The 14796-nt window shown below is 35.5% G+C and overlaps 1 protein-coding gene across 1 annotated transcript in view; it reads left to right on the top strand.

The window, feature by feature from the left end:
• CTTNBP2 (cortactin binding protein 2) overlaps nt 1–14796 on the top strand; it is an 84173-nt gene that overhangs the window by 50060 nt on the left and 19317 nt on the right. The window contains 9 exon segments of the mRNA XM_027682156.1: nt 1848–1947; nt 2398–2548; nt 3646–3900; nt 6798–6915; nt 9234–9509; nt 10893–10988; nt 11755–11834; nt 12933–13019; nt 13103–13202. Of these exon segments, the coding sequence (XP_027537957.1) occupies nt 1848–1947; nt 2398–2548; nt 3646–3900; nt 6798–6915; nt 9234–9509; nt 10893–10988; nt 11755–11834; nt 12933–13019; nt 13103–13202 (1263 nt within the window).

The raw sequence follows: 14796 nt of genomic DNA, 5'->3' as shown, positions 1-14796 counted from the left end.
CAACATCAGTGTCTGTCTTGTGCCTGCCCTTCCACCCAGTGCTCCCCACTGCTGATCATTTCTATGGCAGACAGGAGTGAACTGGAGTTAATGAGCCTGGAGTGACCCAAATTGCCCAAATCCCAACAAAAAGTCCATCCAGAGGACCCAGGCTTCTTGGAGATAATTGCTCTTTTACTTGACATGCCACCAGAACGTCTTGTAGAGATTATTCACTCACATGATGTGCCTTATGAAAGTAGCTGTATTTCCTCATGCCCGCACTTCCTCCTTAAACAGCTCTTTTCAATGAACTTCTTCAGAAACAGTATTTTCACAGAGATAAGCTACCACCTGAATGGTCTGCCAATCAATAAATGAACTGTACCTTTCTAGAAAGGTAGTCTTGTTCTGTGTGTTCTTCATGGCTTTTGCATGGCTAACATATGCTTTATGAAGAAACAGAAGAGTATTCTAGTCAAATACTTGAAAGTGCTAGATGAAAATTTCTACAACATCCCTTATAAACTTTAGAAATATTACAGGATGTCAAGCAGGAATCTGTATTTTCAAGTTAATCATTTATTATAAGACTGGGAATGATTATGTAAAGAAAAAAAGACAGGTCATTCTTAGCAGAGGTATTTTTTGAGTTAAAAAGCAAATGAAAATACAATTTTATTTTAAGTCGGTATTATCTTACAATTGGAAGGACTGGGTAAGTTAGTTAACTGAGAGCTTCTTTGTGACTTAAAAAAATATTACAGATCAGGTCCTGGTAGCTTATTGTGACAACCAATTTTACAACAACGACAACAAAAAAGTCATTTCAGATCAGATTACTTATTTCAAAATTAATCTTAATTTACAATATAATAAGGTAGAGTGTTTTAAAATCATATTTCTTAATATTAAATTATTTATTCAATCAACTCTCTAACATCTGTATTAATATTTGAAAAAATTATAATGGGAGTAAATTAACGAGTGGTTTAGATTAGTCAGATTTCTAAGTAATTCTTAATATATGTTTCTGGTGTCTAGAGAGAAACTTCACCAGCAAAGCTTGGCTTCAGGATCTTACTGAGTGCTGGAATAGCATTCATTAAGCCTGCTCAGAAAACAGGTCAGGAGTTTATAAATGGTGTTGTAGCTGAGCTTATTTTCCAAGTAATAGTTTCAATTAAAAAAGACTTGCTTTATTTTGGTCTAGAACCAATTTCAAGAATGAGGAGCAGATTAACTATTTTCTTCAAACTTAATTGCATCAAATTATATTCCAATTTGTGGATGAAAAGCAGTCTAATTACTATGTAATTAATTATCTTTATTTAGCTGTAGGGATGGTGAAATCAGGCTGGTATTATTCATAGCATGTCATTTTGGAAATATATGAATGGGAATGGTTTGCGGAGGTTTGTCAGCTTATTTTATTTGTCACTGCACTCCTAAGTCAAAGTGTCCTAAAACAAGACTGACCAGTGTGTTGCTTGAGTTATGTGTGGCTTGTGAACATCTCCTCTGTGGCCCTGGTATTTGGGATTTATCACTTGACTGCCAGTAGGCAGTGATGCCTTTAGGGGCTCCTGGATAATTCAGATTCCCCACTTCAGAGGTAAAATAGGTAAAAACACTGTGGGAGTTGCCAGCAGTATTCAAATCCCAGCCGAACCCAACCTAAGGCTTCTGCAAAAGGGTGGTGGTGCCCCCAGGGAGTCAAGTCTCACCTCTGCCCTGCAAACTTCTTCCTGTCCCCTAAGGTGTGTGACCTGTAGTCCAAAAGACTGGCTGATGTTGCCCCTTGAGCCTCTGGTAATTTTAACTGCTTGGTTTTGTTGACTCAGTCTATGATTCTGCTCCATTTTTAGATTGTGTGAGGTTGCTGCTGACTGCAGAAGCACAAGTTGATGCTGCTGATAAAAATGGCTTTACACCCTTGTGTTCAGCAGTTGCCCAGGGACATGTCAAGTAAGTGAAGTCTTTGAGATTTTGGCTATCAGCTGTTATTCTATTTTGTATTCTTAGTACTTTTTTCATTACGTTATTGTTGCATTCTTAGGTATAAATGCATTTAACTATAATTTATTGAAAGCATCTACTTAAATGCCTTTTTTTGTTGTTCAGCTGAAGGTTTTTCTTAAGCAACTGTCATCAAATGCTTATCAGGCTTGTGAAATTCGGTGTTTTGCATTCACAGTTTTTAAATCTCTACAGTAGTTTAAGATTTACAGGTTTAAAGTAACCTCTCTTTATACCTATCTATAAAATTATATCTTATACTTGTCTATGGGGGGGATCACAAGTAGATCTGTATCTGTAAAATCAGTACTTTATTAAAAATATTTAAATGTTGTAAGTTATAAAGAAGTTTTGGATGTAAAATATAAGACAATTTTACTGTTTTATTGTTTGCTGTAGGTGTGCAGAATTATTAATTATGTATCAGGCTGATATTAACCATGCTGCTGAAAGAGGACAGACGCCTTTGTACTTGGCCTGTAAAAATGGAAATAATGATTGTGTTAAGATATTGTTGGAAGGTGGAGCAGATCGAACAGTAAAAACCAATGTAAGTTAAAATAGTTTGTAAAGTTAAAGTACCTTGTATAGCACTGAATATTTACATTAAAATATTTATTTAAAGCTTTCTTTAAAGCTGGAATAAACTGTGTAATTTGAAAATAGTATTTTGTTCTTTTTATGATACTTTCTGGCTTTTTAAAAACCGTATATTATGTAAAATCTCCAAAATTATGTGACTCTCATATCATTTTACGTATTTCAGATTTTACCTGCAGTTTGCTGCAGACTTTTCTCCAGCACTACATTTGTAAAACAGAACTTTTTTGGTCTGACTTATTTTTAAAGTGGAGAAGTGAAAATAGGGATTTGCTTACACTTTTTATGCTAGGTTGCTTTATTGTTGTCCTTGAGGGGACAACACCTCAAAACTTTTTGCCAGTATTCTAACATCTCATATATCACAAATGAGAGAAATGGCAAAAAAAAAATTGTATCTAGAGGAGAAAAGGGAGGAGGACTGTCTCAAAATTAACATCTATGTATTGCCTTTTTCAGGTGCTTTCCTAAGTTTTTCCTAAGACTCTTATGTAAACATGACAATAAATGTGGGTGGTAGGCTGTCCAAAAATACAGCACAAGGAGTAGTAGCTTCACAGAACGTTCTGCTTCTCCTGTAATTATTACACTAAATTTTTTATCAGTCATTTATTTTGCATCTGGAAAGTAAATATTTGGACTTGCAATGAGAGAAAGTTGTGATGTCAAAACCATGAAACTAACTCATTGATTAATGCAAAATGAAATAATATTGTTGGTTAGAATCGTGTTAATTTAATACATGATAAGGAAGGAGTTTACTAACAGCATCTAAGTCCTGTATCACTTAGACTCTTCTAAAAATTTTGAAGACTTTATTTGTTGGGCTGTCCTTGGAGAAAGCTGTAAAATTTTCTTTCTGTTACATTTTCTTCCACCCCAAAAACATACAAGCAACAGTTTTTCCAAAGGATTATTATGTCTCCCTTGCTTATCTTCTTAATTTCCAAACAGAACCTTCTGTTCAGATTCATTGCTGGTATAAGTCTGCAAGCATTTTTCTATGTGTTTGGTGGGAGTGTGCTGTTTGATTTTGGGTTTTTTTAGGATGGCTGGTCACCAATTCACGCAGCAGTGGATTCTGGTAATGTTGAAAGTCTCAAGCTCCTTATGTACTATGGAGAGCCAAACAGCAGGAACGCTTTGACAGATGCAGAGCCTAATTTAGACTACTTTGATTTGGAGAAGAGAGAAGATGACTACAGCACTAGAGTAAAGCCTGTTGTTTCTGCAGATCTCATCAACCATGCTGACAAAGAGGGTTGGACTGCTGCCCACATAGCAGCATCAAAAGGCTTTAAGGTCAGTCTGTGTGAAAAGTTACAGTAACCTGATAGAATTTAGGCAAGATAAATTCTTTTATCTTTGAAGTATTGAAATTTAGATGTCAAATCGAAGTTTATTATCCAATTTCTTGGCACACTTGATTTGACAAAGACAGAAGTATACTACCAGTGGACAATTTACCCCAGAACCTAGGTGTCAAATGGGGTGAATTGTCCTATTTAAATGTTTGTTTCTTCGTGGACAACAATAAAAAGACAAAACATTACTTGAGATTCAGGTTTTCAAAGTTAAGGTGAGGTGAATCCCACCCTGAATGCCAATTCAATGGGTGTCATGTACTTACAAATGTACATTAGGTGGGCATAGTTTCCAGTTACAGGTAGGGATGATTTAGCTCTGCACAATTTTTCCTGTGGGTAGGAAGGAGAGGAAAAGCAATTTGAGAATCAGATTTGTGCAGTAATACATTATTTAATTTATTATTTCAGGCAGCCTTTTTTGGCAGGCAGTGAGTATGTTTTTGGGGGGTTGGGTTAACTGATGACAGGGAGAATGACCTGACAGGTTTTACTGATGACAAAGAGGAAGATTTCTGGAAATTGAATATTACTTGAAGATTTTGACATCAGAAGCCATGCACTTCTAATGCTGACTGTTTAAAGGACTTCTTTTTATATGACAGCTGTCAGTCAGATCTTACCATGAAATTTTTACCCAGGAAGAAAATGGAGGATGCTAAATATAGAAGAGAGTAATTTTAAGAAAATATAGTCTAAGACTTCAAAACTCAGCTTGTGATTACATGCCTAGTTCAGTATCTGTCATTATGTTCATTTTTTTCCTGATAAATGTCCTATGATATGTTCAAAATAGATACAGATTTAAGATTCACTTTATTAAGTCACGGTTTTTTAGGGACCAGCCACTGCTTATTCAGTATTTTGCATTACTAAAAGTCAGTGTTCCATTACCAGTGTCTCTTAGGCAAGTGCAGACTCTTATTCTGGTTTCCACTCATCTGTATTTAAATGGAGTTTAGTCTGCAAATACTTAATGTGCAATATATTGGCTCTTTCTGCAATAAGATAGTCCTCAGGAACTTGGAAGCTAGGTTTCATTTTCTGTCTAAAAGTTTCTTTGAGGTGATCTCTTGAAGGTTCTGACACTGGAAGTCTTCATGTATATCTTTCATTAATAAGTCAAGGGTTTGAGTTTCTGAGCACACTCCAAGTCAACTGTTTGAGGTTAGTCTCTTAGGTGATGAAGGCAGTATATAGCTGGCAGTCAGATTGCTGGTTTTAATGTTGCAGAGACTTTATAAAATTGTATTTGATTAAATGCATTTATTGACTTGGGGTATGTTTGGGATATTAAAAAGCTAAAATAGCCGTCTTCAAGTGCTGTTAACAGTTTGCCTTCATTCTCTAATCCATTATCTACACTGCATATCATTCATTCTACCATATGATAGCTGCCTATAAGCAGTGCTGGCACTTGCATATTTTTGTTCCAAGATGGATAGGTGCCATTCTTTACAGATGCTTTCTGCTAGGACATTTTAGCTGTTCTTTCATAGGCAACAAAGCCAACAAAAATCCTCATTTTACTAAGGAAATAGGTTTGTTTCTTTGTTCTGTCTGCTTTACTTCCCACATTCAGCCTCACAGTTCAGTCCTCTGCCTTCTGCTGTCTTTGCTATTCATTGCTCCCATTTGATAGTCAGCGTTAACGAACTAACCTGGCAGGAAAATACACGCTTTTTTCTGCTTGATTTTCTTCTGGCAAACTTAGTGAACTAATCCATTTTTTAAAAGCAGTTTCAAGTGCTGGAACTACAGCCTGGTAAAATTTCACCTCACAGGCAAATATACCTTGAATAACTGCTATGTTTATGAAAGGTCTCAGGATGTCAGATATACTGACAAAAGTTTCTGGTAGAAGAACTACAAAACATTAGCCAAAACTGCAAGAAGCCACTGTTCTGCATCAACATACTTAATAGCTGCTTCTCTGTGTTTTCAAGGTTTTGTTTCCCTGCTATGCTTAACCCCAGAGGTTATTGATACAGTATTAACTAGTATAATTTCTGTTGGCATCTTTTTTTTTTAAATATGGCTACGGGACCTTTAAAATTTTTATACATCTTGCAGTATGATTGTACCAATCCAAATTTATATGATATCATCTTTCTAATAAATTCTAATGATTTTTCCTTTTGATGAGTATATGACTTTTTTTAAGAGGGGATCATGTTGTTGGCATCCACAAGATGTTTATACTCTGACTTAATAAGAATTTCACTGCATTGTTACTGTGCTTGCAGAAATTCAGGTTTACCTGCCAAAGAAGAGGCTTGCAAGGTGATTTTAAAATTATTATTTTTCTGTGTCCCAATCAGATATCAGGCGTGATAGAAACTCATACTTGATTAATTGCAAAGTGAAAATTGGTTTTATGGATTGCTATCTAAATAGATTCATTTATTAGTCTGATTAAACTTTAGAATTGCTTATTTGATGTTGCTTGAACATTGAGCCCAAGATATTCAAACCAGGTTACACAGATAAGCTTCTATTTCCTTATGAATACCTAAACTAGTGGCGAGATATTAGGAATTTCTTAATTCAACTGATCAGCACTTAATCAGCTTGGAGACTGTAGAAGCCTGGCTGCGTATGTTCTGCTTTTTCAAAATCATAATTTGAGACTTTCAGGTCTGCTATAAAATATTTTTACTCTGGTTTTCAACCTCCTGCGTAACATCATTTGGATTTTCATCTATAGAAACTCCGTAGTTGATTATCTTTGGAAATGCATGTGTAAGAATATCAGTTAGGAGTCTAACTGCATATTGGTAGAACGCTTTAATGCAGCAAATGGACAAGTAAATAATATAGTTCCTACCTTTGCAGAACTGTCTAGAAATCCTTTGTTGCCATGGTGGACTAGAGGCTGAGAGAAAAGATAAGTGTAATCGAACATTGCATGATGTTGCCACTGATGATTGCAAACATCTCCTAGAAAACTTAAGTAAGTAAATGCTATCAGCACTATATAAAAATGTTTTTAATAAAGAACTTGTGGGACAAAAATGAGAAATATGGAAAGGGTAGTTGTCACTTCTTTGGCACCAAAATATTAAGTTTCCTTAAGCTAGCAAGTTTCTATTCTTCAAATTTTGCAAAAACATATGATAAAATTTTGTTTGAGGTTATTAAATGACTCATATTTTTGTTTTTAAACCATTTGAAAAGATGGTACACATTGTACATGTGCAAACATCCATATTCTCTTTAAATTTCTGAATTTAATATTAGTAATTACTTTTTCCAAAGCTATTATCCTCCTCTTATCTTTTCTTCAAATTTTTGCAGAAGTAGTCACTTAGTGGTGGATAACTGTCAAATTTCTTCAGGCTAAGACAATCATCTAGTCATATCTGAATCTCTTTTTAAAATATAGTTTTATTTTTCACTTGTTTATTGTTGAGGGGATTGTTTGTTTGATTCTTCAAAAATGTCTTAGAGACAACATTGAACAACTTCTTCTTTCCAACATCAGTAGCTTCTGTCAGAAGATGCTTATTCAGTTGAAACCTGTTATCTTCTTCCTTCTCTGTAAATTTTCTCAAAATTCAGTAGAGCAAACTGACCTGTGTATTTCTTGAGATAGGACTTAATCCATCCACTCACTAGTTCTGTATATATCTCGATGTATTTATATCTATATATTCTGAGAAAAATATATCTATATTTCTCTGTGTAGTGAAAAGTATTGTCTTTGTAGATTTGTATGCTTTTTATTTATCTACTTTTTTGTAGACAACAAATTAGCAAAGCTTTCTGTCTGCTGCTTCTGACTTTCCTCTTCAGCTATTATAAATCTCAGTTCGTACCATTTTACTGCAGGTTCAGAGAGGAACAGCTTACTTTCTAATAGAAACTTCTCCATGGTCATCTTCTTTATCGGACTGAAGGCAATTTCTAATGGCTGAATGTGTAGCCTGTTAAATTAATGCTTGTATTATTTTCATCAATCCTAGCATTCTGTTTCTCTGGTCATGCTTGTCATGGATCCAACTGCTTTTATCAGGTCAGAACCTTTGGTCTCCCCTTCTCTTCTATTCACCTTAAAAAGCCAGGAATGCGTTTTGGGTAAGGTGTGTATGTACCATTCTCTACCTTCATCACAGTTCAGTAAGGTTTTCATTGTAAGGAATTACGTGCATGTAGGACAGGAGGACGTGCTGAGAGAGATCGGAATGATTGGGAGCCCGGATTGCCAGCTCTGCTGTAGAGGTCACATGCAGTGAAGTTTAGACATATACTGTACCTCTGTCCTAGGGGCCTGTTTCCTCATGGAGAACCCTCTGTACTCCTTACAGTCTGTGCTCATTTCCCTGAGGTCCAGCCATCAGAAGGGCAAGCCTTTGATACATTTCTCACTATTCCACATCTGAAGGATGCCTTTGAGTAATCTTTTCCCTATGGTAGGCTACTGTGTTTAAATCAGAACTTTTCTGACATCAGAAAAGCTTCATTGGTTTGTATCAGCTGAAGATCTGGCTTCTGAACACAAAAGCAAAACCAAGATCATATTGCAAGATTCCATAATAAGCTGATTTTTTTTTAATAGTGTACTTATTTTTAATTTCAGGGATAATTTCTGAAAGGTATTGTTTTGGCATGAAAATTAGAAGATAGTTTCCTTTTCAATTTTAGTAACCTAAATGATTCCCAGAGACTGCAGCTTCTGTTGAGTTGTATTCCAAAGAGCAGGATTTAAAATAACTTCATTGGTTCTAGAATGTGCATGTAAATTTCCTATTTTCCCTTTTTAATATTTTGTCGATTTATTCTATACCAAATAAAATATACACTTTCAAGTGATTTTTTTCTCCAAGCTCTTAGCTTTTTATTTAAAGATGTTTGGCTCAGCTGTGTTTTCCACTTGTGCACCAGTGCCAGAAAATTCTTTTCTGAATTGGTAATGGAAATGTGCACAACAACAATAAACTAAAATATTAAGACGCTGTCCACCATCTGTCTTAATTTATAAGCAACTAGTCTGTAAAGAGGAAATATAAAAAGTACGTTTTTTCTTGCTTCCTGTTATTCAAGCATAATAATCCTGGTTTGCTTTTTTTTTAAAGATAGATACCTTGATATTTTCATCACTGCTTTGATGTTGTGGTGGTGATCTGTGCTACTCTTTGCCATTTGCTTCTCTATAGCAGGAGTTATTTTGTAGCTTTTCTTTGTAATATTAGATGTTGGTCTATAATAATGGGATTATTTTAAATTGAGTTTTACAGTTTTTCTCATTGTTGGTATTTTGTTTTTCAACAGATGCTCTTAATGTACCTGTAAGGATTTCGGTCAGTGGCATTGAACTAGCCCATTGGGGTACAGAGGAATTTGATACAGAAAACACAATATGTGCTTTAAATATCCGCAAGCAGACGTCATGGGATGATTTTTCAAAAGCAGTGAGTCAGGCAGTGACAAACCATTTCCAGGCAATCGCTTCTGATGGATGGAGGAGCCTAGAAGACCTGTCATTTAACAGTGCTGCAGAATCCAATATTGGCCTCAGTGCAAGCAGTATATTATCTGTCAAACTAGGTATCAATATTGGTGTAATATAAGAGCAAAACTTGGGGGGGGGGTTCTTAAATTTGTTAAATCTTGTAAGATAAAAGTATCTTTAGATTTCTGGATCTTTTAAAGCTTAGACTAAGAAAGACCAGTACTAGCTATGCACCTTTGAATACTGTTGGCATGAAAGCATTCTTTACTTTTAGCTGTGTTTATGCCACAATTCATTAAGTGCTTTAATCTTGGGGACCATGAGGCCCTATGTTAATTAGTCCTTTACTCAATTTAGTACTCTAGAGGAGAAATCAGTATCACAGGTGAAACAAAACTCTCACCTTGGTATTGTGTGCAGTTTTGGGTTTGACGGCATAAGAAAGATGTTAAGCTCTTAGAGAGCATCCAAAGGAGGGCAACAGGGATGGTGAAGGGCCTTGAGGGGAAGCCATAGGAGGAGCGGGTGAGGTCATTTGGTTTTTTCAGCCTGGAGGAAACTGAAGGGAGAACTCATTGCAGTCTATAACATCTTTGTGAGGGGAAGAGGAGGGGCAGACACTGATCTCTTCTCTGTGGTGACCAGTGACAGGACTCAAGGGAACAACCTGAAGCTGTGTCAGGGGAGGTTTAGGTTGGATTTCAGGAAAAGGTTCTTCCCCCAGGGTGTGTTTGGATACTGGCACAGGCTCCCCAGGAAAGCGGTCACAGCACCAAGGCTGCCAGAGCTCAGTAAGTGTTTGGACAGTGCTCTCAGGCACAGGGTGTGATTCTTGGGGGTGTCTTGTGCAGGGCCAGGGGTTGGACTTGGATGATCCTTGTGAGTCCCTTCCAATTCAAGATATTCTGTGTTACTATGAAAGCAATTTGAAGCAAAGCCCACAATGCATCTTTACAGTACATCCAGAATATACAGTAAATACAGACTGTAAATCATTGGCATAGGTAAACAGAACTACTGTTTTATATAACTTCATTTATCAAGGTAAAAAAGAGAAATCTTTAAAATTGTGAGAAATCAGCTGAATTGTGGTGGTAGTTGTAACAGTTGTGTAGGTTTCTGAAACTTCTTGTAGTTCATCTTAAATGTCTTTCCTTCCTCCACCTGCCCATCAACCAAAAAAAGCCCCTATTCACATTAGACTGGGCAAATATCCTATTTTACTCTATTTTACATGTAAAGATGTAAAGACAGGCTAGCTGTTAAACATGTGTCTCAGTTGACAGAAGACATCAGTATCCTCAGTCGTGTATCAAATAATAGTGTGATTTAGTACATCTCATACATAGAACTGGTTTGTTTGTCAAATTTGTTAGCGTATGCACACAATCTTCGTAAGCAAGTGAATATATTTGAGCATAGGACATTTTATATAGATACAGGGAATATCTCTTTCTTTTATTTTTTCTTTTTAACAGGAAACGTTTCATGGTCAACAGGTCAGATTTTTTCCCAACCCCCATGGGACTTCTTGAAGAACAATAGAGCTGAGCATATCACAGTGTTTTTGTATGGTAATTTTCAAATCATAATTTTTCAGTTTTGAATGTTAAGACACTCTGTATGAAATACATATTTTGAGAATCATTTGCTACTGTTTTTTTTCTTCAGTGCTGCTTGATTCTCAGAAATATCATATCTAATTAATTTTTTAACTAGATTTGAAGGTATTGACAATATTTAGAAAATATGCTGGCATATTTTTGCGTAAAAGGTCCTACTACCTTTTTCAGTTATTTAGTAGTATCCATTGACCCCTGGTGGCCTAGTGGTTAGCATGCAGGACTCTCACTGCTGCAACCCGGGTTCGATTCCTCGGTCTCCCGGGCAGATGGAGCTCGTTAGCCCTGTGAGGCCATCCATCTATGAGAAGGTCACTCTAAACAAACCTACGTCCTGAGGACCTCACTGCCATTGTCCAAGCTTGCTTGGCCCCGGCAGATGAACCTTAGGATTAAAGGGTGGGCTCAGTTCAGCGCAGGCTGTGTCTCACCTAAAAAATCCATTGCGCAGGCTGGAAAGGTAAAAGACCTTTCCCCAGATCTTCGTTCGCGAAGACTGGCCATTACTTACTAGTAGTATCCATATTGCTTATGTCATGGATAGCCATGAATCTATGGTGCTAGGTAAATGCCTTTCATTTATTCAGCATTTTAATTTACATAGCCTCTAATTTTAGGAGCTTACTGTAGAATACTGCATGAAAATCATATGTATCTGTCATACATGCATGTAAAACATGAGAGATTTAGGAAAGTTATTTGTGTATCTCATTTTAAGGACCTCAAGAAGGCTGTCTAAATAGTGTGACTTATGCATCCATGATCCATCTTCAGACACTTCAGAATTACCTACGCCTGGTCAGTACTAAGCTAGCTTCTTTCAGTGTGCTAATTGTTCATAAAAATACTTCTCTAATAGTGTTGACTAAAAAAAAGTCATTCTTTTACTCCATGAAAGGACATCAAGACTTCTAAAAAAATGAAATGGGATGAAAGCTGGTATTTTAAAGTAAAGTTCCCCCTGAATCTTACCCTTTAACTTTAGTCTCATGAGGGCATTAACTTTCTTCTTTAAATAGCTGCTATCTGAGTAACTGAACTGCTTAAAAAATATATTAAAAGCTCTGTGATATCTTATTGCTTTCCAGAGTTATTTCATTCCACTTTTTGAGGGAAAAATAAATTAGAATAACATTCACGTAAGAATGATTTGAAACTTGAATTTTATTACTAGCTTATATAGATATCTCCTGTAACTCTTAGTTTGTTTAATACATCAAGATATAAGGATAATTAGAAGAGTTAACTTTCATAAATCATTTGTTTTAACATTGCATCAAATCAGAATTAGATTAGAATCTGCATAATTTTTGCTGTGTCCTTGGATAGTATATGTTGTTAGAAGAGTTGTAATGCCTCAGGTTTCTGCTGTATGCAGCAATATTGCACAGTGATATGAGTGTATTCCCTTACTGACTTTTTAGAGATAAAGTAATTTTACAGTTAAGATAAATAAAATATATTTTATTCTACCATATTGATAGCATGATCCCATTTCTACTGGAAATAAAGTCCTCAGTCTAAGTCCTTAAGTTGGCAGTGAATTACACTGATGATTTTGACATCATTCTGATATATATTTTAATTCCACATTAAGAAAATATTTGCAATTCCTAAACTCATTATTCCTACATGAATTTTTCAAGTTTTAAAATTTGTTATAACAAAATACCTTGATAGGTAGTTTTACAAATTAGGATATAAATTTATCAATATATTCCCAAGATATTGTATGCAAATATTGTCTACTTTGAAACTAATATAGTAAGGATTATCAACTCCAGTAGTGCAAAGCAAAGAATTTTGTCTGTTAGGTGCTGGGTGTGTCATCTAGGTAAAAACAGAATAAATAATCCAAGTCTGAGCTTTCAAGAATATTTTATTGTCTGTCTGTAGGTTGAACAATACCGCAATGTCATTTTCCATGGTCCAGAAGGAAGTTTGCAAGATTATATAGCATATCAGATAGCAGCCTGCATGAAGGTATTTACACAAACATATCAAGTAAATTAATCTATAAATCAGAGTTTTCACTATTTCACCAAATCTATAAATTTTCAACACAGCAAAAGCAAGTGGCTGCGGGATCCACATGTGAGATCGTTAAAGTTCAAGTGGATGCTGGTTTCTCCAAGGAGCAGCTTGCGGAACTGTTCATCAGTAGTGGTAAGGTTATTTCAGCAGGACTGATTTTGGTAATGTGTAGGAAAATTTTTAATGGTGCAAAGTAAAGAAATACATTAAAACATTTTGCACAGTGGATGGCTTGTTTTAATGGAACCCATAGTTTTTCAGGTGCTTGGGGAAAAATTGTATGAGTCTAAACTGAGGTAGAACTAAGTATGACAGAGTTTCCAGTAGCGAGCTCTGTCAAAAGTTCTTGACATTTAAGTAAAATTAATATTTATTTCTGTCTCATTCATTTTTTTCCTTTTTTTGTGAGCCTCTAAAAATTCATTGTTCTGGTTTGGCTCTCCTGAATCAGAAATAAAGGTCTATTGTTGCCTTATTGAAGATGTTCTAATGTTTAAAAAAATTTTGTCACCCAAACAGGCAAATGTTAGTGTGCATGTGTGTGTATTCTGACCCATTACTACAGGACAAAGTAGTAGGATTAACTGTTTTCTCTCAGCGGATGTGAATAACCACATGTAGATCAAAGTCCAGATACTTGGGTACTCCATAATAAAATATTCTCAGAGCAGTCAGTAGGCTGTACCTGTGCAAACTGGCAGTGAAACTGGTGAGAATGAAAAAAGGAGAAAATAACCAAAGATGAATGACAGTGAAAATGGGCAAGTGACATATGGAAGCAGAAGAATGGGGGCACGTGGGTTAGTCAGAAGTAGTAAGGAGAATGTTAGAAAAAGGAATAGAATAGTGCTAAAAGTGAAAAGTAACATTCTATGTGGAGGACTTTCTCACAGCCAGGTTGTGCTACCTTTTGCCCATACTCATGCATTTGAACCCTGATTTCTTTTATTTTGCCATCTACATTTAACCATCTACTAATACTATAGTATATTGTATATCATATCAAATATGTAATATAATATAAAATATATCTTATATAATGTAGGGGTAATATATAATAAAATTTATAATATTATGCATACATTAATAATATAAAAACCTGAAGAGTGATATGAAGCTTCCTTTTCTTTGGTGCTGTTCAAATTAATTTTGGCTCAAATACAACTTTGCTGTTTGCAGACAGTTCTTAAATATGTCACTGCTTTCACCTCTTTGCAGCTTTCTTCTATTTTTTCCTATTTCTGCTTTATAAGTATTTAGGGCTTGGGAGTTTTTGTTGACAAAAATTAGCAATATAGTTTGAATCTAAACTTGGTAGTAAGACCTCATTCTCGTTCGAAAAATTGGACTTTTTTATTTTGGCCCCTTCTACACCTCTAGGATCCTAATTTTACCTCCAATCAGTATGGTCATAACTTTGTGTTTTAGAAGCTGTCATTTTCACATTTCACTTTCTGTTTTGAAAGAGGCTGAGCTTTGGGCATTTGAAATTATACCAATTTCAGTTGTACCAATGCAAGACCCCTGGATGCATCTCCGTTGTGCTACCATCATGAAACTTTGAGGCAAAGCTTTGCAAGGATCAGCCCCTACCTTTTTGCTTCTCCATATGGGCAGACTAGAAACAAAAAGAGGAATCTGAATCTCATAAGCAAATATTTTATTTGTAGAATTACTAACTTTTTAATAGAAAAAACCTACAATTCAGTGAGACTGAATGCTGTCT

Source organism: Neopelma chrysocephalum, unplaced genomic scaffold (genome assembly GCF_003984885.1).
Source record: "Neopelma chrysocephalum unplaced genomic scaffold, ASM398488v2 Primary Assembly neopelma1_62, whole genome shotgun sequence".
Classification (NCBI taxonomy): domain Eukaryota; kingdom Metazoa; phylum Chordata; class Aves; order Passeriformes; family Pipridae; genus Neopelma; species Neopelma chrysocephalum.
Note: the sequence above shows the minus strand (reverse complement) of the source record. Positions and strands in the feature narration are given on the sequence as shown.